This window comes from Emydura macquarii, unplaced genomic scaffold (genome assembly GCF_026122565.2).
Source record: "Emydura macquarii macquarii isolate MOO-44397 ecotype Brisbane River unplaced genomic scaffold, CSIRO-AGI_Emac_v2 contig_3128, whole genome shotgun sequence".
Lineage (NCBI taxonomy): Eukaryota > Metazoa > Chordata > Testudines > Chelidae > Emydura > Emydura macquarii.
Window position 1 is genome coordinate 2,267,433 of NW_027133265.1, and position 20,059 is coordinate 2,287,491.

The 20,059-nt window shown below is 37.0% G+C and overlaps 1 protein-coding gene across 1 annotated transcript in view; it reads left to right on the forward strand.

Moving 5' to 3' along the window:
- Positions 1–20,059, forward strand: part of NFXL1 (nuclear transcription factor, X-box binding like 1) — a 97,374-nt gene that overhangs the window by 47,097 nt on the left and 30,218 nt on the right. Inside the window, exons 15-18 of the mRNA XM_067531207.1 lie at positions 192–213; positions 7,937–8,077; positions 14,439–14,605; positions 19,336–19,405. Of these exons, the coding sequence (XP_067387308.1) occupies positions 192–213; positions 7,937–8,077; positions 14,439–14,605; positions 19,336–19,405 (400 nt within the window). The remainder of the gene's footprint in view (positions 1–191; positions 214–7,936; positions 8,078–14,438; positions 14,606–19,335; positions 19,406–20,059) is intronic.

Consider the following 20,059-nt stretch of genomic DNA (forward strand, 5'->3'; position numbering starts at 1 on the left):
AGACCAGGCCTTAGAGTAGCTGGAAAGATGCACAAAAGTTTTATGCATCTGTGGAACTGACAGCCTGGATTTGGCTCTCCCTGTTTTGTAACTTGGATTATTTCCCACAGCAAAACATTGACTCTGCTTCAGGTGCCTTATTGCTTTAAAGAGTACAGTTGTGTTTAATTTGCTTTTTCTTCTCTTTGCAGGGAATGTCTTGGGCAGCATGAGGTGAGTCATTGAGAAATAACCATTTGAATGAAATATGAAGTGTGCATCATTTTTTTTCTATTAGTTCTTACAAAAAGTATTTTGCTTATTTGTTGCATTAAAATCTATGAAGTGTTTTTATTTGAGTGCTGTCATATTCATTAGGACAAAATTAGAAAATGTATAACAGTTGAATTTTAGATTGCTCGATCAAAGTTTAAATTCTTGGCTTTTGAAACTACATTCGACTACACTATTCTTCAGAGGGGATAGAGGCTTTGCATTGCATATGGGACAGTAAACCATAATGCCACTCTCTGATTTAGATGTAGATACAACGTGGGAAGACTGGACAGTGTGGTGGAGACTCTCTTATCGGCGATTCAGAAAGTAGGGATTTTCTGTGCTCATATACTCTAAAGGAAAATATAATTAATTTTCACAGTCATTTAACAGACAGAAAAGTAATCCAAAAATCATTTACCACTTTTTATTTTATAATTAAATTTTCACTAATTTAAAACTATAGCTAAATATTAATGATAGTATTAGCAAGTGTTTTGTTGTTGATAGGTTTATTGCAGACTTTTCACTAATATGTAAAACTGCTTTTGGACAAGTTTGTAATATCAATGCCATTCTAATTTAGAGCCCTTTTAAATTAGACAATCAAGATGTTAAATTTATATGTTAGCTGTCATTATGATTCATAGTTCACATAATTGTTGTAATCATAAGCATGAGATTTTTAAATCAAATATTCATTGTTCCCATATAACCTTCCTCAATACATTTCCAATATATGCTGGAATGTTTTTAGATAAAACGAGTGTCTGCATTTTGGTACACCTTGTACAGTTGGCTTGATGTTGTAGTAGATGTCATGTAAGTGCATCTACAAATTAGTTTTGAATGTTGAGCTAGAAACTACACCATGATCTTCTATGGTAATAGGGAAATTCAGATGTTACAAAGATGTATGTAATCTTTAAAAGACTAAAAAAAGTAAATATTTAATATTGGCAAACAAGTGTCCTAATCTTTTATATACTTTTGTTCTGTAGTGTAAACCAAAAAATCTGTACAGTATTTATCTTCTTTGATGTAAACAATATTGGTGGTTTTTCCTTAGTCATTTAGTGCATGTCTATAGAAACTTGCCAAATATCTGAAAGTCAGGATTTAGGTTTATGGTTTTAGGTGTGCATAATTTCAGTGGGGAGGAAATAGGAAAAGATTCAGAAGTTAGACACAAGATATACTTGTCACCTGTGCTTTCTCCAAAATATTAGAATTTTTTATAGAAATGGTCTTCTTTACAGGTAGACTTACTGTGTGTGTAACCAAAATCAGTATTTTTACAGACGTAAGTGATTTTATAGGTAAAAATTTTCCCCTGTCTGCTAGACTGGCCAGGGTGGGGTGGGTAATAAGGTTAGGTCAAGTTGTTTCAACCTAGCAGGTAGCAAGAGTCCAATGCAGGTAGGGAGTCCAGTTCCCTCATAAAACTGAAGTTGGAAATGGACTTTGGGGAAGGCATCCCCAAATGAAGCTGGAGAAAAGGGGTTGGCTGTACTAATGTCTGGTACGGTGGGGAGACAACTCACCTTTTCCTATCACCCTGTTATCTGGGGTTCTCTTAAACCCAAAACCTTAGGTAGCTTTACTCTCTGCCAGGCGGTATCAGGAAATAAACCAATGGAGAAGTAACACCTCTGTCTGGTTGGCATATAATCCACAAAGTTAAGTGCTTTCACTTAAAGCCTTCATTTTATTAGTCTCCAGCACTCTCACAAGAATGCCTTTACTCAAAGTCTTTGCCTTATTAGTCTCAAGCACATGCAAACACATAGAGCACCCCAAACTAATAGTTACCTCACAAGTCTGGAGTGGTTTCAGCTGATTCAGCGATAGATGTTCAGTGGCTGGCCTTCCTGTTTGCTCCTGTAGATCTTTCCAATGTGTCCACAAAATGATGTTTGACCCAGACCCACAATCCCTCTCTTATACTCAAAAAGTTACAGAGACATATAAATAAAAAATGTTACATAGCTGACCAAACAAAATCAATCACTGGGCAAAAAGCAGTGTTACAAAAACATGTCACTAAAAAAACATTGTAAAGCAAACAAACCTTGAGCCATTAGTCTAACAGTATATTTCTCCATAATGACAGTCCTAAAATATATCCAGACTTCCTGTTTTTCACAGCTGCAGAGCCCAGCATGTCAGGGAGGGTACAGAGTCAGACCCTCTCCTTGTGATTGCTCCACCCCTGGCTTGGCCTTAGTGTTGCTAAGTTTCTACGGGGTCCATCCCAATAATTGGCAGTGGCTTGGACATCTGGCTGGCTGCTCAAAATGCCCCTCTTCAGCCTCCTAGCCCTCAATGAGGGGAGGGTGATGGGGTCGCAACAATGGGCAGGGACCAAGTGCTTCAGCTGTGGGGTTCTTTTCCTCCCCCTCTCCCGCCAGCTCCAGCCATAGGGCTCCAGCTCTGGGCTTCAGCCCAGGGCGGCAGGCTTCAGAAGGGCTGGCCTTACCAGGGGCTGTGGTCAAGAGGCAAGGAGCGGGATGAGTCTGGGGAGCGAAGGAAGCTCAGGGCAATGGAGGAGGGAAGCAGTAGGACCTGGTGGGTGAATTGCAGCAGAGGCCAGGGACACCAGAATACAACTGTACATTATTTTTATTATTGAGTCTTCAAAAAAACCCTACATAAATAAATTACAATTATTTGGATATTTATATGTGCATATGTATGTTTTTTCCCCTAAAGTTAATTAAATATTTTAGGAAAATTTGTCAGAGTGGCCATCAGCAAGAGTGTGGCCACCAAAAAATTTGTTGTGAAAACCTATGTTCTGAAGGCAGGTGCGTAGACTTCTAAAATACTTACTACAGAAGAATACATAAGCTTAAACTTCCCCAGCATATAAGGTAACTAAACACAATCTAATAAATCATGTAGATAAACTTAACGTGATAAAGACTAGTAATTTGTTGGATTTTTATCCACTCCACCACAAATAATAGTGCACTTGTGCAGAGAAAGTAAGAAGCAAATGTCCTATTATTGCAGTACATACGGTGATCTAAGTAACTCATTGAATACTTATGTGGAATTGGGATGGGTTTTTCAGTAGATTACTGTTCAGGAAGCATGCCCATCATATAAATGTGTGCTGTGAAGAATGGATCGGGGGAGATGATGTGCACATATCTTTGCCAAAAAACAGAGCCTTTCATCTTTGCATATGGAATACCCTTAGTGCTAAAACTTGAAGGTTTATCATAAGTAAAGTTTATTTCAGTCCAAAACAATCATCTTGGTCAAGATTTGACTCAGCACTAAACTTTCGTGGATTGATACATGAACAAAATTTGACCTAGTATAAAGACCCGATGTCAGTTATGTCATATAACCATTTTCCCCTGTAAACCTATATGGAAGGAAACAGAATTTATGGCTAGGTTTAAATCTATATTGAGAGAGTGCATGAATCTACACCTTCACAATGGAAGAGTCTATCTTTGAGTTTATTTTTCATTAAACAAAGTAATTACATAGAATTATTCCTTAAAGATACCTGCAAATAGCTTTTTAAAGCACTTAAATACTACAGTGATTAGGTAGTATAGAGAAAATGTGTCTAGGTCAACATGGTGCATGCCCCAAATCATTTGACTACTGTTAGAGTGGCATTCAGCACACCAGGGACCTTTCTACCTTCCTTTCCCTTCCCCCTGTGCTTATATAAGCTGTTGTGAATATATGGTAGTGGAAATCTTTTATTTAATTCCTAGTGGCTTGTATGCATTTGTGCTATGTACTTTTGTGGATAAAACTTGTGTATTTTGTCAGCCAGCAGAGTGCAATGTTTTCTTCCTGCTTGAATTTTACAGTATCATGAATCAAATGAACAATATCCTAAAATTTTAGATGCTTGGCAGCAAGAGGAGGAATGAGGCCATTATCTGGAAAATCTGTGTGTATTTATGGTGCATCTTAAATACACTGTTAATATATATCTTCAGTGTTCTGCTGCTGCACTGGCAGCCAACCAGCAAAAGGAGCTCAGGTTAACTTGCCAGTGCCAGTCACAGAAACCAGTTACAAATTCATTACAACACTTACTATATTATCATTTATACCGTACTACTGAATTTTCAAGTAATGTGGTAGTTTAAAAATACCCCCAAACCTAGGAATGAAACAAACATTTTAGATCCTATTTGGGTGTTCTTAACACAGAATGCCTGAAGAAGATAAGTAGGTAAGAGATGACAGAGGAGAATAGTTTAAAAATTAGATGTTAATGCTCTCAAAAACACTTAATTTTGTTTGCATATATAAGATTTGAGTTGAGCACTTATTTTAATTTATTTAGGTGTTAGATGGTCTTATAAACAGAAGTGTTAGATGCTTTCCTTATGTTGCTTGTTTTGTATTTCAATTTAGCATTTCTTCCTTTCAGAATGTTTTTTTGAGAAATAGAGTGTATAGAGTGTGGGTATCTTGGCATATTTCTAGTAAATGATCCACCACTTGGGACAGCAGATTTTACAAGTTTTATTGCAATGATGCATGCAGCAAAATGTAAGCATAGGAAATATGATTCAACAAGACTTAAATTAAAATGAGATTCCCTGATGGCTATAGTGTAGTATTACTGAATACAGTTTTTATAAATGTGTGTGTTATAGCTTTTTCTTAGCATTGCCCTTTAAATTATCGTCCTAGGGTTTTAAAAAGTGTTCATATATATATTGAGAACAATTAATAGCTTTTCACTTTCAGGTTTATAGAAGATCAAAGGCTGCATTCCAATTTTAATTCAGGTTATAGTATAGTAATAAAATGACCTAATATAGTCGCTATCTAAACAGAAAGTTCTTGTGCTTCACTGACTACTTTTAACTTGAGATTTGTGTGCAAACTCATTTCTCAGAGCTGTAACAATGGATGCATTGTCTTAAGGTCATTTAATGGTTGAAATCTGGAAAATTAATAAGTTTGAATAAAATCTATCCTTCTGGGATTGCATTAATTAAAACCTTCACGCTGCAGATGGAAACAGAGCCAAGAATGCCTTAACCAGATAAAGTATCAAATAGCATTTAGTTTTTGTGTATACTCAGTATGCATTACACTTCCTGACACTAAATGGTTTAGGCTTTAATTTTCATGCTAGTCTTGGTTTAGAAATTTCACATAATGTTTTAAAATAGGTTTAGTTAGTAAATAATTTTGGCTGTATTAATATTTTGAATAGTTCCTATATCAGTCATGCAGAAATAAATATCTAGTAAATTGACCAATATTTCGTTATCCTTTAAAAACAGAAGATGAGTATCTTTGTCCTTAAAGACATTTGTTTGGCTGTCTGGAAAGTGACAGAAAGGGTTACGTTTGTCTCCTTGTCTTAATTGTCATAATATGATTCGGTATTCCTTTAGGTTGCTGCACATACTACAATACTTGGGCAAAAGTTGCTTTGACCTATAGCACTAGACACGCATAGTCCACTTGTTGTTTGCTTAACTTCATTAAATAGTAAAAGAGAGGTGATTTTAAAAGAATTCTGCTTTACTTTGATTTAGTCATTTCTGCGATGGATATTCTAGACAATTGTTTCTTCTGTATAATGGGGTATTCATACCGTCGTCGTTCTGTATGCACAGAACAGCCAGGTTTTTGGAGGGTTTTTTTGTGCAACCATTTGTACAACCATTTGTACATTTGTGATTTTATGTTTCAGTGTTTTGTTGTTCTCTTAAAATTAATTTCATTTTTAAAATCTGTGGCAGTGGATGTATTACTCTGACTCTGCTTGTGTACATTCTTTTATGCTAGCTTTTTAGATGTGGTTCATTTTTAGCCTAAAGTCCAGTTACTGTATTATTAGTTTCCTAACTACCTATTTACAATTTAAATGTAATTAAATACTAAGTTTAAAAGCGAAAACAAACAGCCCCTCTGCTCCCAAACCCTCCATATTTAGTATTTTAAGCTTCCTCTATATTTTTGTCTTTGGTTTTACTTCCACTTTCCAGCTGCAGGCAGGTCCTTAGGTTGTTCTGTTGTGTATATCAAAACCACTTTCCATGCAGTAAAGACAGGTTTGAGCTGTGGAACTTTATAAGATACTGTACTTCCTATTTTCTTAGCCCTATCCTCTATAGTCTCCCTCTGGTAGATCTGTACTGGTAAATGGTGAGGCCACATTTTCTTGTTGCTAATCGGTTTCTAGAAGTGACCTCCCGCTCTTGTCAGTTTTTTACTATTATCTCCACTCCATCAGCCACTTGAAGTTGTGGATTCCTTGAGCTGCACTCTACTGACAATAGTAGTGAGGTTAACTATATTAAACTCATTGAAGTGTTCAGCAGCAGTAGGCTGAGCTAGCCTGCTTGCTTTGATGCTCTTTTGATCTGTTACTGACGTCCACTGCAGGTTGACTGATAGCTGCCTCAAGTCAGGAAGTGGAAGTTAAACCTAAGGAAAAAATAAAATAACTTAAAATATTAATTAAAGCTTATATTTTTTTTGTTCTGAGCCCAGCAGAGCTTACTTCAAGGTATCGGGGAAGATGATCATGCTTCAGTCAGCATAGGGAGCTTCAATTTCCAGATGATACTGTGCAGATTTGGTGTTAATTTGGCAATGATAGCCTTAGATTTCTCTTCCACATGTCCCTTGCCAGAATCCTGTAATCAACCCACCAACCAGAAAACTGTTCAAGTTCCCTGTTGAGGATATCTTACTTCAGTTCCATCTTCTGTTTTCCCAGCCCTTAAACGGACTGGCCTGTCACCATAGTCCACACAGCCACAAAAATGAGTTCTTATAGAAATTAGGTATCTGTGAGTGTGTCACTTACAGAATTGGGGAGAGATCCCAGATATGTGGACTGGAGGGCAAAACTTTGCATAAGGCCCACAAAATATTTGGATGCCTCAGTGCACAGGTAATAATATGCAGCTTTTCATTTCCTAAAACCCCAGTTGGAGTCTAGTCAAAGTGTAGGTAGTTACTGAAAATTCGTCCTACTAAAACTAGTCTGACAAAATTTGTGTGGAGTGCTCTGTGAAATTATCATCGTGTTTCAATTCCTAACAGCATCAGAAACAAAATTTTGCATAGGAATATGGTGTGTTCATTAGAAGATGGGAATTGGGAGTGAATCAGTTCAAATTCTAGTTCGGCCATAGTGCCACTTACATGCTATATGTTGGGACACCTTTCTGTGTTCAGTTTTTCCATGAAGTTATAGTGGATACACTTAAAATTCTGGTTTTAGAGATTACTGGCTCCAGTGATGTATCCTATATGTAAGGAGATTCTGGAGCTTAATTCTAGAACTGGAATGGACTTTAAGTAAGGTCACTATACATTGTGTCTCCACAGGGTTGTTGTGAGGCTTAATTCTTTAACAGTTGTAAAGCATTTTGAGAATCTCTAGCGAAAGGTACAATAGAAGTGCAAAGTATTACTAAAACATACTGAAAGCCTTCAGTTTGCAATTGGTAGTCTATTTTCCAGATATTCAGTGGCTATGTTTTAAGAAAGCAAGCTTGTTAAAGTTTTTTTTATTTACTTAAACATAATATGAAATCAAGTATATAAACAAACTTAATTGAACTTTTTATTTTACTGTGTTAATTGAGGCTATTTGTCAGAGATGTTCAGAGGAATCAAAAGTTCTCTATGGTGGTGCCAGACATTATTTTTGTTAACCTTTTAGGTGAGTCCATTACCATGTCACTCTGCAGGCCCCTACTCATGTAAAAGATTTTGTGGACGGCTGCTTGATTGTCAGAATCATACCTGCATAAAGGAATGTCATAAATTTACCAAAATAAATGGTAATGCTGACAGGCAGAAGGTAAGTTTTACAAGTTGTATTTTTCTTTTGTTTGTTGACTGGATAGTACAAGATTTGCAGTCAGGAAACCATAGGTTCTGTTTCTAGCTCTATCAATGACTTACTTGGTGACCATTAGCAAGTCACTTAACTTTTCTGTGTTTCCAATTCTTCATCTTTTAAAGTTGGGATAATGTTAATTAGCTATTTTGTAAATGTTAAGCAATATTATTATCCCTGTTGTAACATTTAAAGCTATGTATTCATGTAGAGTGTTTTTTCCTTCAAGCATCACTTTTGTATTTTTATAAACTTCCTCCACCGTCAAATATTATAACTCCTCCTGGGTTGTGTGGCCTATTGATGTATTATTGGGAGGAATCTAGATTTATATTGCGGGGGGAAGGTTTTGAGGGGAGGTTCACGCACACCCCTGCTGTCGGTTGGGGAGAAATTGCTCATCAGTCAAACTTTCAGTAAAGGAGACCAGCAAACCCTTTAACAGTAGAGCAGTTCTAACTCACCACTAGGAGCGTATCAGAACCTCAAGGTTAAGATTTCCAAAAAAGTAGGGAGGCTGCATATTAAGATCCAGTCAAGATACCGTTAGAGACTATTTAAAAAAAAAATTCCTACACTATAAGATTGTTTGTTGCGTACATGAAACCATGGGTTAGAAGATAGTAGTTGCTGGAGTTGTAATGAAACAAAAATGAGAGATTGGGCAAGGCTGAAGAACTGCCTGAGTTTTGAGTCAACAAGGTGGGTGAAATCTTTTATTGGAGCAAATTCTGTTGCTGAGAGAGACAAGCTTTCAAATTTACACAGAGCTCTTCTTCAGGTATGGGAAAAGTACTCGGAGTGTCACAGCTAAATACAAGGTGGAACAGATTGTTAAACATAAGTAGTTAACACACATTACAAGGGCCCTTCCAAGGTGAAGTGGTCCGTTAACACCCATGTAGTCGTAGGGACAAGAAGGGGGGTTAGCCATCAGAATTGGCACACTCAAAGCCTGATCGGATCCAGCAGGATTGGAAACAAAACATTGTGTGGCCAGTGAAGGCAATTAAGATCGCTGTATCTGTCCTAATCTCCCTAATGGACTGTGGTGCTTCCTGGGTATACCCAGGTTTGTGAGGCACCTCACTACCATCTGCTGTTAGCATGAGGAAGCCTTGGCTGTGTCCGCTGTGGGTCAGCTTCCTGACTCCACTAGCCACAGGCAACGCAAACATTTCCCTCTCAGCCTATTCAGGCTCTGCTGTCTCTCTGTGGGTTAGTGATAGGTATGCTTAAACCCTGAGCCCTCCATGTGTCCAGTCCCTGTTCCAATGGACACTTGAAGTATTCACAGATTTGTTGCTCCCGGATAAGCAGTACTCCCCAGCTCACCAGGTACCACTCAGATCACTCCGCTTAACTCAAAGCTCTTAAATAAGTTTATAGTTAAAACAAACAAAAGTTCATTTAACAATGGGAAGAGATCCAAATGATAGCAGGTGGAAATTTTGGAAACAAATAGTTCCATATAAAATAAAATCATTCTAAAACCTAGCCTTATGTAACTAAAGCTTACCCCAAAGTTCTTCCAGCATTTTACAGCCAAGCGTGGCTGTGATCTTCCATTCATGAAACTAGTCATGCTGTCAGCTTGCCTCCTCAGTGGAAAAGATGCAGGGTGTCTCTCTCTACCCCCCGCAATACCCCTCCAAAAAACATTGTCATTACTCATAAACAGGAAGCCACACTGCTGATTGCTTTTTCCTCTGCCTCTTTCTTGTTGTCTTCAGAATCTCTTGATTAGCATTTGGCTCAGACTGTAGAAAGGCCTCTGTTGTGAAGCGGACAATACATTTGTAACTGGACAGAAGAGAGATAAGCACCTCTTCCCTTCTACCTCATAGGAGTATGTTTATCACCTTCTGGTGATCTGCCTTAACTCATATACCTTAGGAACATAATTTTCAGTACAGATGCATAATTCCTTAGATTTTATCCATTCATATATTTTGCAATGATCATGACACCAGTGGGCTCTTGGTAGACACCTCACATGCCACCCATAGTGAATTATTACGCATCTGTCTGATGCAGGGGATCCCTTTAAGCATTCCCTGTGCTCTCTGCCAGTTAACACCAGAGGTCCCTGGGTCACAGGGTGTCTGCTCCTGCAAAAATTGGAGGAAGAAAAGGTGTTTGAACCTTCATACTGTATGGAAAAGAGTGTAAATCTTCTGTTCATCTTGGTTGTCTTAGCTCACAAAGGATCCCTTCTTGATTCCCCTCATGAAACTTTCTCATTGAACATTTCAGTCAGATGATCTATTCCTTCTTCACAAAGTATGTTACAGCCAAGATGATATTGGACGCTAATAAGTACCACTTTTTAGGGCCTTCCAAACAGAGGATTAGTGACTCGGTCAGAGTAAAATTCTAGTTAGAACAAAGACTCAAGTTTCTGGAGTTGACGGTTGGTTCAGCAGTTCCTTTTAGCTATTTATGGGTATGAAAAGAACTCTCCAAGCTCTTCTGATACAGGTTTGGTTAATTACAATATGTGTAACTTCAACTGGGTAGCTCACCAAGAAGAGTTTCACACCCAACGATTAGTCCAGAGATCTATGGACATTCTAGAAATTGGCCACTTGAGCAGCATTCAGTTGGGGTACAAAATACAAGTTTAATTCTGGCATACTCTGACAAAATAAGGAGGTAGGAGGACTCACTGTAAATCTTAATCCTAACAGAACCATTGAACCCACCTACCAACTGTAGGTTTCTTCATACTCTATGCATTGGACATAAAAATGCTCCCTGGGTTTTATCTGAGGCAGATTTACAAAAACCTGTAAACTTTCCTGGCTAAATTTGTGTTAATTGAGTCAGTATTACATTACTTGTTTGTCAGTTGACTTTTGAAGCAATGCCATCACCAGAACAAAAGATAGTTAGAAGCTGTCAGTGATTCTAACCAACTTCTTGTCACCTCGTTCCATGAGACCTTCACGGACAACTGTATGGACCTTTTTGTTGAAATTTTTATCACCAACTTATTGATCTGAGGTTTTAATATACATTTTTGCCCACTTTTCCCACAAGGTTCTTCCAGGCTGCTTCTTACGAATGGAATGTCCTGTTTTAATTGCATGTTACAAAATTATTGCTTTTATTTGTGTTATGGCAGTATTGAAAGGTCTCATTCTGGACTGAGGGCACTAATGTGCCAGGCAGTGTGCTAACACACATTACTAGCTCTGTGGTGCTGGTTCTTACTACTTAATTTAAGACAAGATGCAACAAGCACATGTAGCAATCAATCTGTCCTCACTCCTTTCCTTCAAAGGTAACAGATAAAAATACATGGTTGCCTAGGCTAGCTGTGCACCACTAGATATGTTGAATTACTTAGTTTTTTAAAATCATAAGATATAAATAAATATCAATGATCCCTACTGATCATCTGCTCAGCTGTTATGAATTTGCAATTTCCCATCAGCATCATGGTAGTAATGTGTTTTAAGGAGCAGTGTATGGGCTAATTCACGGAGATCATTCCACATTTAAGAAACAGCATGCAAGAAGTGTGAAAATGTTTTTGGGAGACCTGGACAAACTGGTGATTTTGCTTAGTGTTGTTGGAATGGAAGGGGCAGAACTCATTTAAAATAAAGTGGATAAAGAAGGGGGCAGAGCTTTAGAAGGCAATAATAAGAATATGCAGAATTTGTTGAAAATATAGAAGGGGCAATTGATGGAGGTCATGGAATCTGTTTTGTAGGATACCTGTAAGTTTGTAATAAATTGTCGTCTTCTTTCTTAGTTTTATCCTATTTCTCATCAAAGAAATTATTGTAAAGGTTATTACTCCATTCCGTCAATTATTCTCTATTCTGGGTCTAACTTAATTATGTGCATTTTGTGGCTCACTGTAAACTTTTAATGTTCATAAGTAGAACACTCCAACAGTACTCGCCTACTGGAATGAGGACAAATTACTTACCTGTAATTAGATAGTTTCTTTCCAAACAGAAACATACATGTAGGCCCTTGTCTATGCACATAAATTGCACTGATTTAACTAAAAACTCCTTTTAAAAAACTAAGTTAAAACTGGGTAGACACCTATTTGGATCCCTACTGATATCCTTTTATAAAACTGATTGATTGTTGATTTTTAGCTTGCAACTGCAAGTTTACCAACACAAGCTAAACCCCAACATAAGTCAGGTTCACACTGATAGTAAGAGTAGCGGTTTGCATCAGTTTAATTAAATTGGTCTAAAATAATAACTTTTAGTTAAAATAGTGCAATTGTGTGTATAGATCAGGCCTGTGTCTCACCAACCCAGCTCAAAATTGAGCTGATGGTGAGAAACGCAGCACCTTGTTACTTACCGTCAACTCTGTTTTGAGCTCAACTGGTGAGACGCAGGCCGCTCCCTGAGGCTTATTTGCCCCGGGATATGGAAGGCAGCTAGGAAATTATATGGTTTGGAGTGCTCTCTTGGTGGTATGTTGAAGGTCATACACATAAGCCTAACTGGAAGATATCAGCTTCAGAGAACAGTAAATAAGTTACTTTTCGGTCAATCAAATGCTGCTATAAAATTCTGAAGGTTAAATATAAATTAACCACTTATAATCCACAAAATGTTTTAAAGTAATATTCATGTAAAAAAGACAGATAGTGGCACATTTAATGTATGAAAGTAAAACTCTTTTTGCTTTATGTGCACATCTCTAACTACTGTTCAGTGATGAAATTTATCTTAACCACTGAAGGAAACAGTGCTTGTTTCCTTGACTCTCTGCTAACGTAGATTAGAATTTGCTAAGTAAATAACCCTGTTGAAATAAATTTAAACCTCACTATAATACAGACAAAACAAGATATTTAACCTTTTAAGGATTATTCTCCATGTCTATGAAATTGAGTCCTTTTGTCCTAATTCTGAAATGCATTCTTTGACTATATAATAATCCTAATGTACAGATTTTTCAGCCTGCTATATAATAGTCAGATTTTCATCCCGATGCTGCTTAAACTGCTGTTTGAGGAGAAAAAATGCAAAAAGTGTGGAATATCAGTAATTCACACTTGTTAAGTTTGCTTTGAATGCTTCTTTTTATAAAAAGAGTTGTTCTTGACCCTTAGTTTAGTGCTTTTTCTCTGCTGTTTGGCAGATACATAACTACAGGCTTCCTATAAGAGCCTGGTTGGTTTTATCTTTCTCATATCTGTGAGCATTGACACCTTCCTGCATTAAATTAAAGTTTGTCCAGCATTTTGCTGGTGAAAAGCACTGTACAAATACCTGTTCTGTTCATTTATCTACTATCGTTAAGGTTACATAACAGCTTTCATTATGTCCTCCTTTCAGAAAGTTAAGAGCAGTTCAGCTATGTGTGAGCAGGACGAGAAGGGATTGGAAGGAAATGGCACTTCTCGTATTGAGTGAATGAATGAATTAAAAAAATCTTATGACCTTATTTTGAGCAGTCCTGCAGTCAAAACATCATGGTGTTGAAATGTGGCTTGGAGATAGTCCTCCACGAGGACCAATGCACAACCTGATTCTTTAGGAAATTGTCTTTAATTTAGCTGATTTATGAAACTTTGAGAAATGGGGTGTGATCTTGTGTAGAAATATTTTGCTTATTAAGGCCCCAACTGTGCAGTCAGATCTGCTCATCCGTTTGCATCTGATTGCAGAATCAAGGGTCTAAATGAGCACCAGAAGAATCTCAATCTCTGTATGTGATCTGCCTTGTTAACTAGGGCTGCAAATAAGCCCAAGGCCATGGTAGACTTTGTAAGGTGTACATAGCTGAGGCAGTGTTCAGCAGCTCTCCAAATGTAGTACTAAATCAATAGTTTTTGGACCATTATGAAAATTATATTAGTGTAAGAATATTTTAAAACTGTTGTAGAAAAAATACTGTATTTCAGAAGTGTTATATGATTAGAGCATCATGATGAATATGCACTGGGGGTGCAGAGTTAAAGTTTCGTATATTCTGTTTTGGCTTTGGCATTTCCTGACTGACTACTTTTAATCATGCAAGCTTAACATAGTTCTTTATATGCAATTAATAAGCTGAGTGGCAGTTTTCCAAAGTATTAATGTTAAGTGGCCCTCTTTATGTCCGGGAGAGGAAGTAGAACCTTCTTTCTCTCTTTGACCTCCTACTGTAGGCATTCCTTCTGTTCTATTAAAAGCATGTTTTAGTATTTTGCTTGACAAACGTCTCATTGAAGAACAAATCTCTTTTTTTTCATAGACTTTTTTTTGTAGACGTAAAAGTTTACTAAAATGATGTTCAATTAGCAAAACACCTGCTGGTTGGTTCATTAATTTTTCTTGTATTATTTTATTAGGCTAGTCCAGAATGTTCTCAATGTGAGGAGGCGTGTACCAAGCCACGACCGCCTGGCTGCCCTCACTCATGCATTTTGCCCTGTCATCCTGACGAATGCCCACCATGTGTCCAAATGCTTAAAATAAAGTGTCACTGCAAGCTCACAAACTTGTATATTGAATGCAGGTAAGTAGACAAAGGAAGCTTGAATTCAGATCTTAAAAAAATATGACTATTTGGAGGAAGCATTTTAAAATGTATCTCTTGTTTAGGTCTTTTAACTTCCCATTTGAAGTTTACAGAATTGGTGATGGCTCAGAAAAAGCAGCACTAAAAATATCTCCATCTGTTTATTTTCTGTACACTCAAATCTGATTCATTATTGCTCATTAAAATATTAAAACTCTACAACAGTGTTAACAGCATAATTGGTTTCTGTATTTAGTTGAATTTTTTGTAACATATGCCAGAAATGGACTTTATTCTCCTGGAAAGTTTTAGAATGAATGTAGTACACAAACATCAGATTCTATAAAGATCTTTTCAATTAAAACTCTGTAATTCATAGGTTATAAAGACAGAAGGGACTACTATAATAAGCTAATCTGACCACCTGTATAAGACAAGCTATAGAACTTGCCCGAATTACTGTTTAAACTAGAGCATATATTTTAGAAAAATGATATGCCTACATCATCTTTTTTCCAAATAAAGAACAGAATTATTTATTGAGCTGCATTGTTGATAGTTTGCATTGTTGATAGTTGTACCACTTACATCTAGTAAGAAGATGAATACCACTGTTGAAATTATTTCTGTTCCTAATATACTTTAAAACTTCTTATTGTCCTTAGCTCTACTGGCCATAGATTTCTCCCTGCGTTTTTTCTGCCTTTGTCAATTGTCTACAGTTCCTAGCTTCTAATTTATGTTCATTCCTCTCTCAGTTGTGGCTTTTTGAGCCTCTAGTACAGTGTTCTTAAACAATTCCCAATTATCATTCACATCTTTTTGTTTAAATTCTTTCTCCCAACTGATGTGGTTCAAATTGTTTTCAGCTTTGTGAAATTGTCCCTTACAAAGCACCAAGTATGTATATTGCTAATTGAACATTCTATTGGCACATAGCAAATGTTTTGAAATCATGATCACTTCTACCTAGGCTAACAGTGACTTTTTTAGTTCTGTGATACATTCCTCTATTTCTGTCAAGAAGAGTTCTAATATAGTATTCCCGCTGGCTCGATGCAACATTTTTTGTGTTAGGAATTGTCATCTATAAATTAGAAATTCCAAGGACATTTTAGTATTGGCAGCATGAAATATCCAGCATATATTGCTCAGATTGAAGTCCCCCATGATGATATGGCTTTTTTTCTCCTACACATTATATAGGTGCTTAAGGGGCTGCTTCTCCTGTGTCCTAATGTCATTTGGTGGTCTGTAGCAGACACCAATTCTAGTACCCCATCTTCTACTTTCAGTGTTAAGACAATGATCCTTAAGCATTCAAGATCACTTCTTCTGAGTTGTCAAGTGACTTAAAAATGGCATTATCAGTTTCCAACTTAGCTGCACTCTCTTCCCCCTTTGCCCTCTCTATCCTTCCTAAATTCATAGATTTCAAGGCCAGAAGGAAGCATTCTGTTCATCTAGTCTGACCTCCAGTATAACACAGGCCATAGAAGTTCCTCAAAATAATTCCTAGAGCAGATCTTTTAGAAAAAAGTCTTGATTTTAAAATTGTCAGTGATGGGGAATCCACTGTGACCCTTGGTAAACGATTCCATGGTTAATTGCTCTCACCATTAAAACTTCAAACCTTATTTCCAGTCTGAATTTGTCTAGCTTTAATTTCCCGCTATCTGATCATGTTGTACCTCTCTGTTAGATTGAAGAGACCATTATTAAATATTTGTTCTCCATGTAGATACTTAGAGAGAGTAATCAAGTCACCCATCTTAATCTTCTCTTTGTTAAGATAAATAGATTGAGCTCTTTGAGTCTATCACTGTAAGGCAAGTTTTCTAATCCTTTAATTATGCTTGTGGCTCTTCTCTGAACCCTCTCTAATTTATCAACATCTTTCTTGAATTGTGGACACCTGAACGGAACACAATATTCCAGCAGTGGTAGTGCCAATGCCAAATACAGAGGTAAAATAACCTCTCTATTCCCACTCAAGATTCCCCTGTTTATGCATTCCAGGATTGCAATAGATCTTTTGGCTACAGCATCACACTGTGAGAGCTCATTATCTACCATGACCCCCCCAAATCTTTTTCAGAGTCACTGCTTCCCAGGATGGAGTCCCTCATTCTTTGTATGCCCTATGTTCTTTGTTCCTAGGTGTATACAAGTACATTTAACCATATTAAAAAGCATATTGTTTGCTTGCACCCAGTTTACAAAGCAATCCAGATCGCTCTGAATCAGTGACTTGTCCTCTGTGTTATTTACCACTTCCCCAATTTTTTGGTCATCTGCAATTTTATCAGTGATGAATTTGTTTTCTTTCAGGTCATTGATAAGGATGTTAAATAGCATAGGGCTAAGAGCTGATCTGTATGGGACCTGAATGGAAATGCATTTGCCCAATGATGATTCCCCATGTATAGTTACATTTTCAGACCTATCAGTTAGCCAGTTTTTAATCTATTTAATGTGTGCCAAGTTAACTTTATATTCTAGTTTTTTAATCAGAATGTCATGTGATACCAAGTCAAATGCCTAACAGAATTCTAAGTGTTTGATGGCGATGCTATTATCTTTAGCAACCAAATTTGTAATATCACCAAAACAGAAATTTAGTTAGTTGGACAGGATCTTTTTTTCCATAAACCCATGTTAATCCTTAATTAATAGAATCCCATATGAGCTGCCCCATTATCCTGCCCTGGATCAATGTCAGGCTGACAAGCCTATAATTACATGGGTCACCCCGTTTATCCTTTTTAAAAATTGGCACAACATTAACTTTCTTCTAGTCTTCTGGAACTTCCACAGTGCTCCAAGATTTATTGAAAATCTACATTAACCGTCCATCAAGCTCCTCAGCCAGCTCTTTTAAAACAGTTGGATGCAAGTTATCTGGACTAGCTATTTTTAAAATGTCTGACTTTTGTAGCTTTTGTTTAACATCCTCCAGAGATATTCGTGGACTGGAAAGAGTGTTATCACCACATGATCAGATTACATCATCTCTTTTTTCCCCAAATACAGAACAAAAATATTTTTGGATACTTCTGTCTTTTCTAAATTATTATTGATAATTCTATCATTTCTGTTTAGTAATGGACCAATACCATTGTCAGGATTTGTTCCCAATATATATTTTTAAAAGCCTTATGCTTAACTGTGCTGGCCATAGATTTCTCCTTAGCTTCCCTTATCAGTTTTCTACAATTCCTACATTCTGATTTATATTCATTACTATCAACTTACCTTTTCTTTCATTTATTATATATTATTTGTTACAGCTGTCTTCACTTCTTGTCTAAACCAGGTCGATTTTTTTTAACAGTACGGCTGCCTTCCTTGATTGTGGCTTGTGGAGCATCTAGTAATAGTCTCTTAAATTATTCATAGTTCTTCGAGTGCTTGCTCATGTCCATTCTGATTTAGGTGTGTGTGCATGCCACATGCACTGGTGCCAGAAGTTTTTCCCCTAGTGGTACCCATAGGGCCGTCTCTAGCGTTCTCTGCAGTGGCATGCATATCATCATCTAGATTGTTGATAAAAAATATTAGTGTTGTACCAAGAATCAATTCCTCTGAGCCAGTTTTCAATCCTTCTAATGAATGCCCTGTTAATTCCCTACAGTGCAATTATTTTTTATCAAAATGACATGTGGTACTAAGTCAAATACCTTGGAAAAATCCAGATTCACTGTATCAACACAACTGCCTTTATCAACCAAACCTATCGCCTAGGGTGGTTTAAGAAAATTGTCAAAAAAATACCTTTTATGAAAACTTGATGACTGTCATTAATTATATTTTTAGCCTCTAATTCTATGTTGGTAGAATCCCCAGTAAAACATTATATTATTTTACATGGTATAAGCATCAGGCTAACAAGTCAGTAGTTCATTGGGTCATCCTTCTTTACCCTTTTTAAATATGGGAACGATATTGGCAGTCCTCCATTGCTTTGTAATTGCCACAGTTTGCCAAGATTTGTTTTAAAAAAAAAACAAAAAAACAACTAGTGCTTCAGAGAGCTCCTCAGTTAGTCCTTTTAAAACTCTTGGATGTAAGCTACCCAGGCCTGTTGATTTGAAAATTGTTTAATTTTAACAAATGCTGCTTCACATCTTCCTTTGTTACAGATCGTAAACTTTCTGTTCAAGCCACAACAACCTATTGGATGGATGCATTCTCTTGCTTCATCCAAGTATAGTGCAGAAATAACTATTCAACATGTCTGCCTTTTCTACATCAACATTTACAGTTCCACCATTTGTATCTAGCAATAGACCTGACCAGAGTTTTTTTCTGGTTCCTAATATGTTTTAAAAATGCCTTTTATCTTCTTGGCTGTTGATATTTTATTGTTCCTTTAGCTTCATGTGTGTGTGTGTCATTGTTTCTATATATCCTCTTAAGTAGGATGGCTTCTTGTCCAGTGTAGCTTTTTTTCATCTCTGCAGAATCTTGGTGTTTTGGGCATCAAGAAATTGATGGTATTGTTAAATTGCCACATAGTAGTGAAGGTGATGTGGTTTGGCTAAAAAGTCAACTTGTCTTAAATAATTTTTATTTGAGACAGTTACTCTTGGGTACTGCATGCAGGCAGTTGAAACTGTTTATTTCTCTTTACTGTGCAATATATATAATTAAAATGTGTCCACAACTGTACTTGATTGAATTAGTTTTAATTTGGCCTTTGTTAAATGTTTTCTCTTTTTTAATAGGAAAATAACTTGTGCTGACTTAAAAGAAAAGGATCTTCTCAGTTCCTGCAAAAATCAGTGTCCAAAAGAGGTAAGCTATATTGATAAATTAATGCTACCTTTGATTCTCCTTTGGCATTCCCAGGAAGCAATTTATTCTTTTCTGTCCACCTTCTCTCTCTGGGTTATCATATCCTTACTCTTAAGCTTACATGCCACCAGCTGTAGCTAGTGCCAAAATAACTGGAGGGGCTACAGTAACAATTTCTTCATTACTTTCTCAACTGTAGGTTAATCTGATTTTCAAACTGAGAAATAGGGATAGTGTAGTCAGTGAGATTACAAGAAAGTGTTCTCTTGGGAGAATGGAGGAGGAGGATACGGAAGAAGTGGCAGTCTTTCCCATCCTTTTCCCATTTGAGAGTGAAAAACTGGGATGCCTTTTTATATTAAAGGGCAGTGTGGGGCAGGGAAAAACTATTTATCTCTCTACCATTCCTTCACTGTTCTTTCGTAGCTTCAGGCTGTCCCTCTCCAATTTACGTCTGTTCCACAAACTCTCCTGGTCTCCTACATACACATACACCCACCAGTTCACTCAAATCTTCATTCTCCAGTTAACTCCATTTCCTTTCACACAGCCCTGCCAGTCCCCTCATCTCCCCTCAACCCAGAAACACTACACACCTATATATCACACTAGACTGAGAATCCCTTTCTTCCAGCCTCACCTCTCCATAGCACT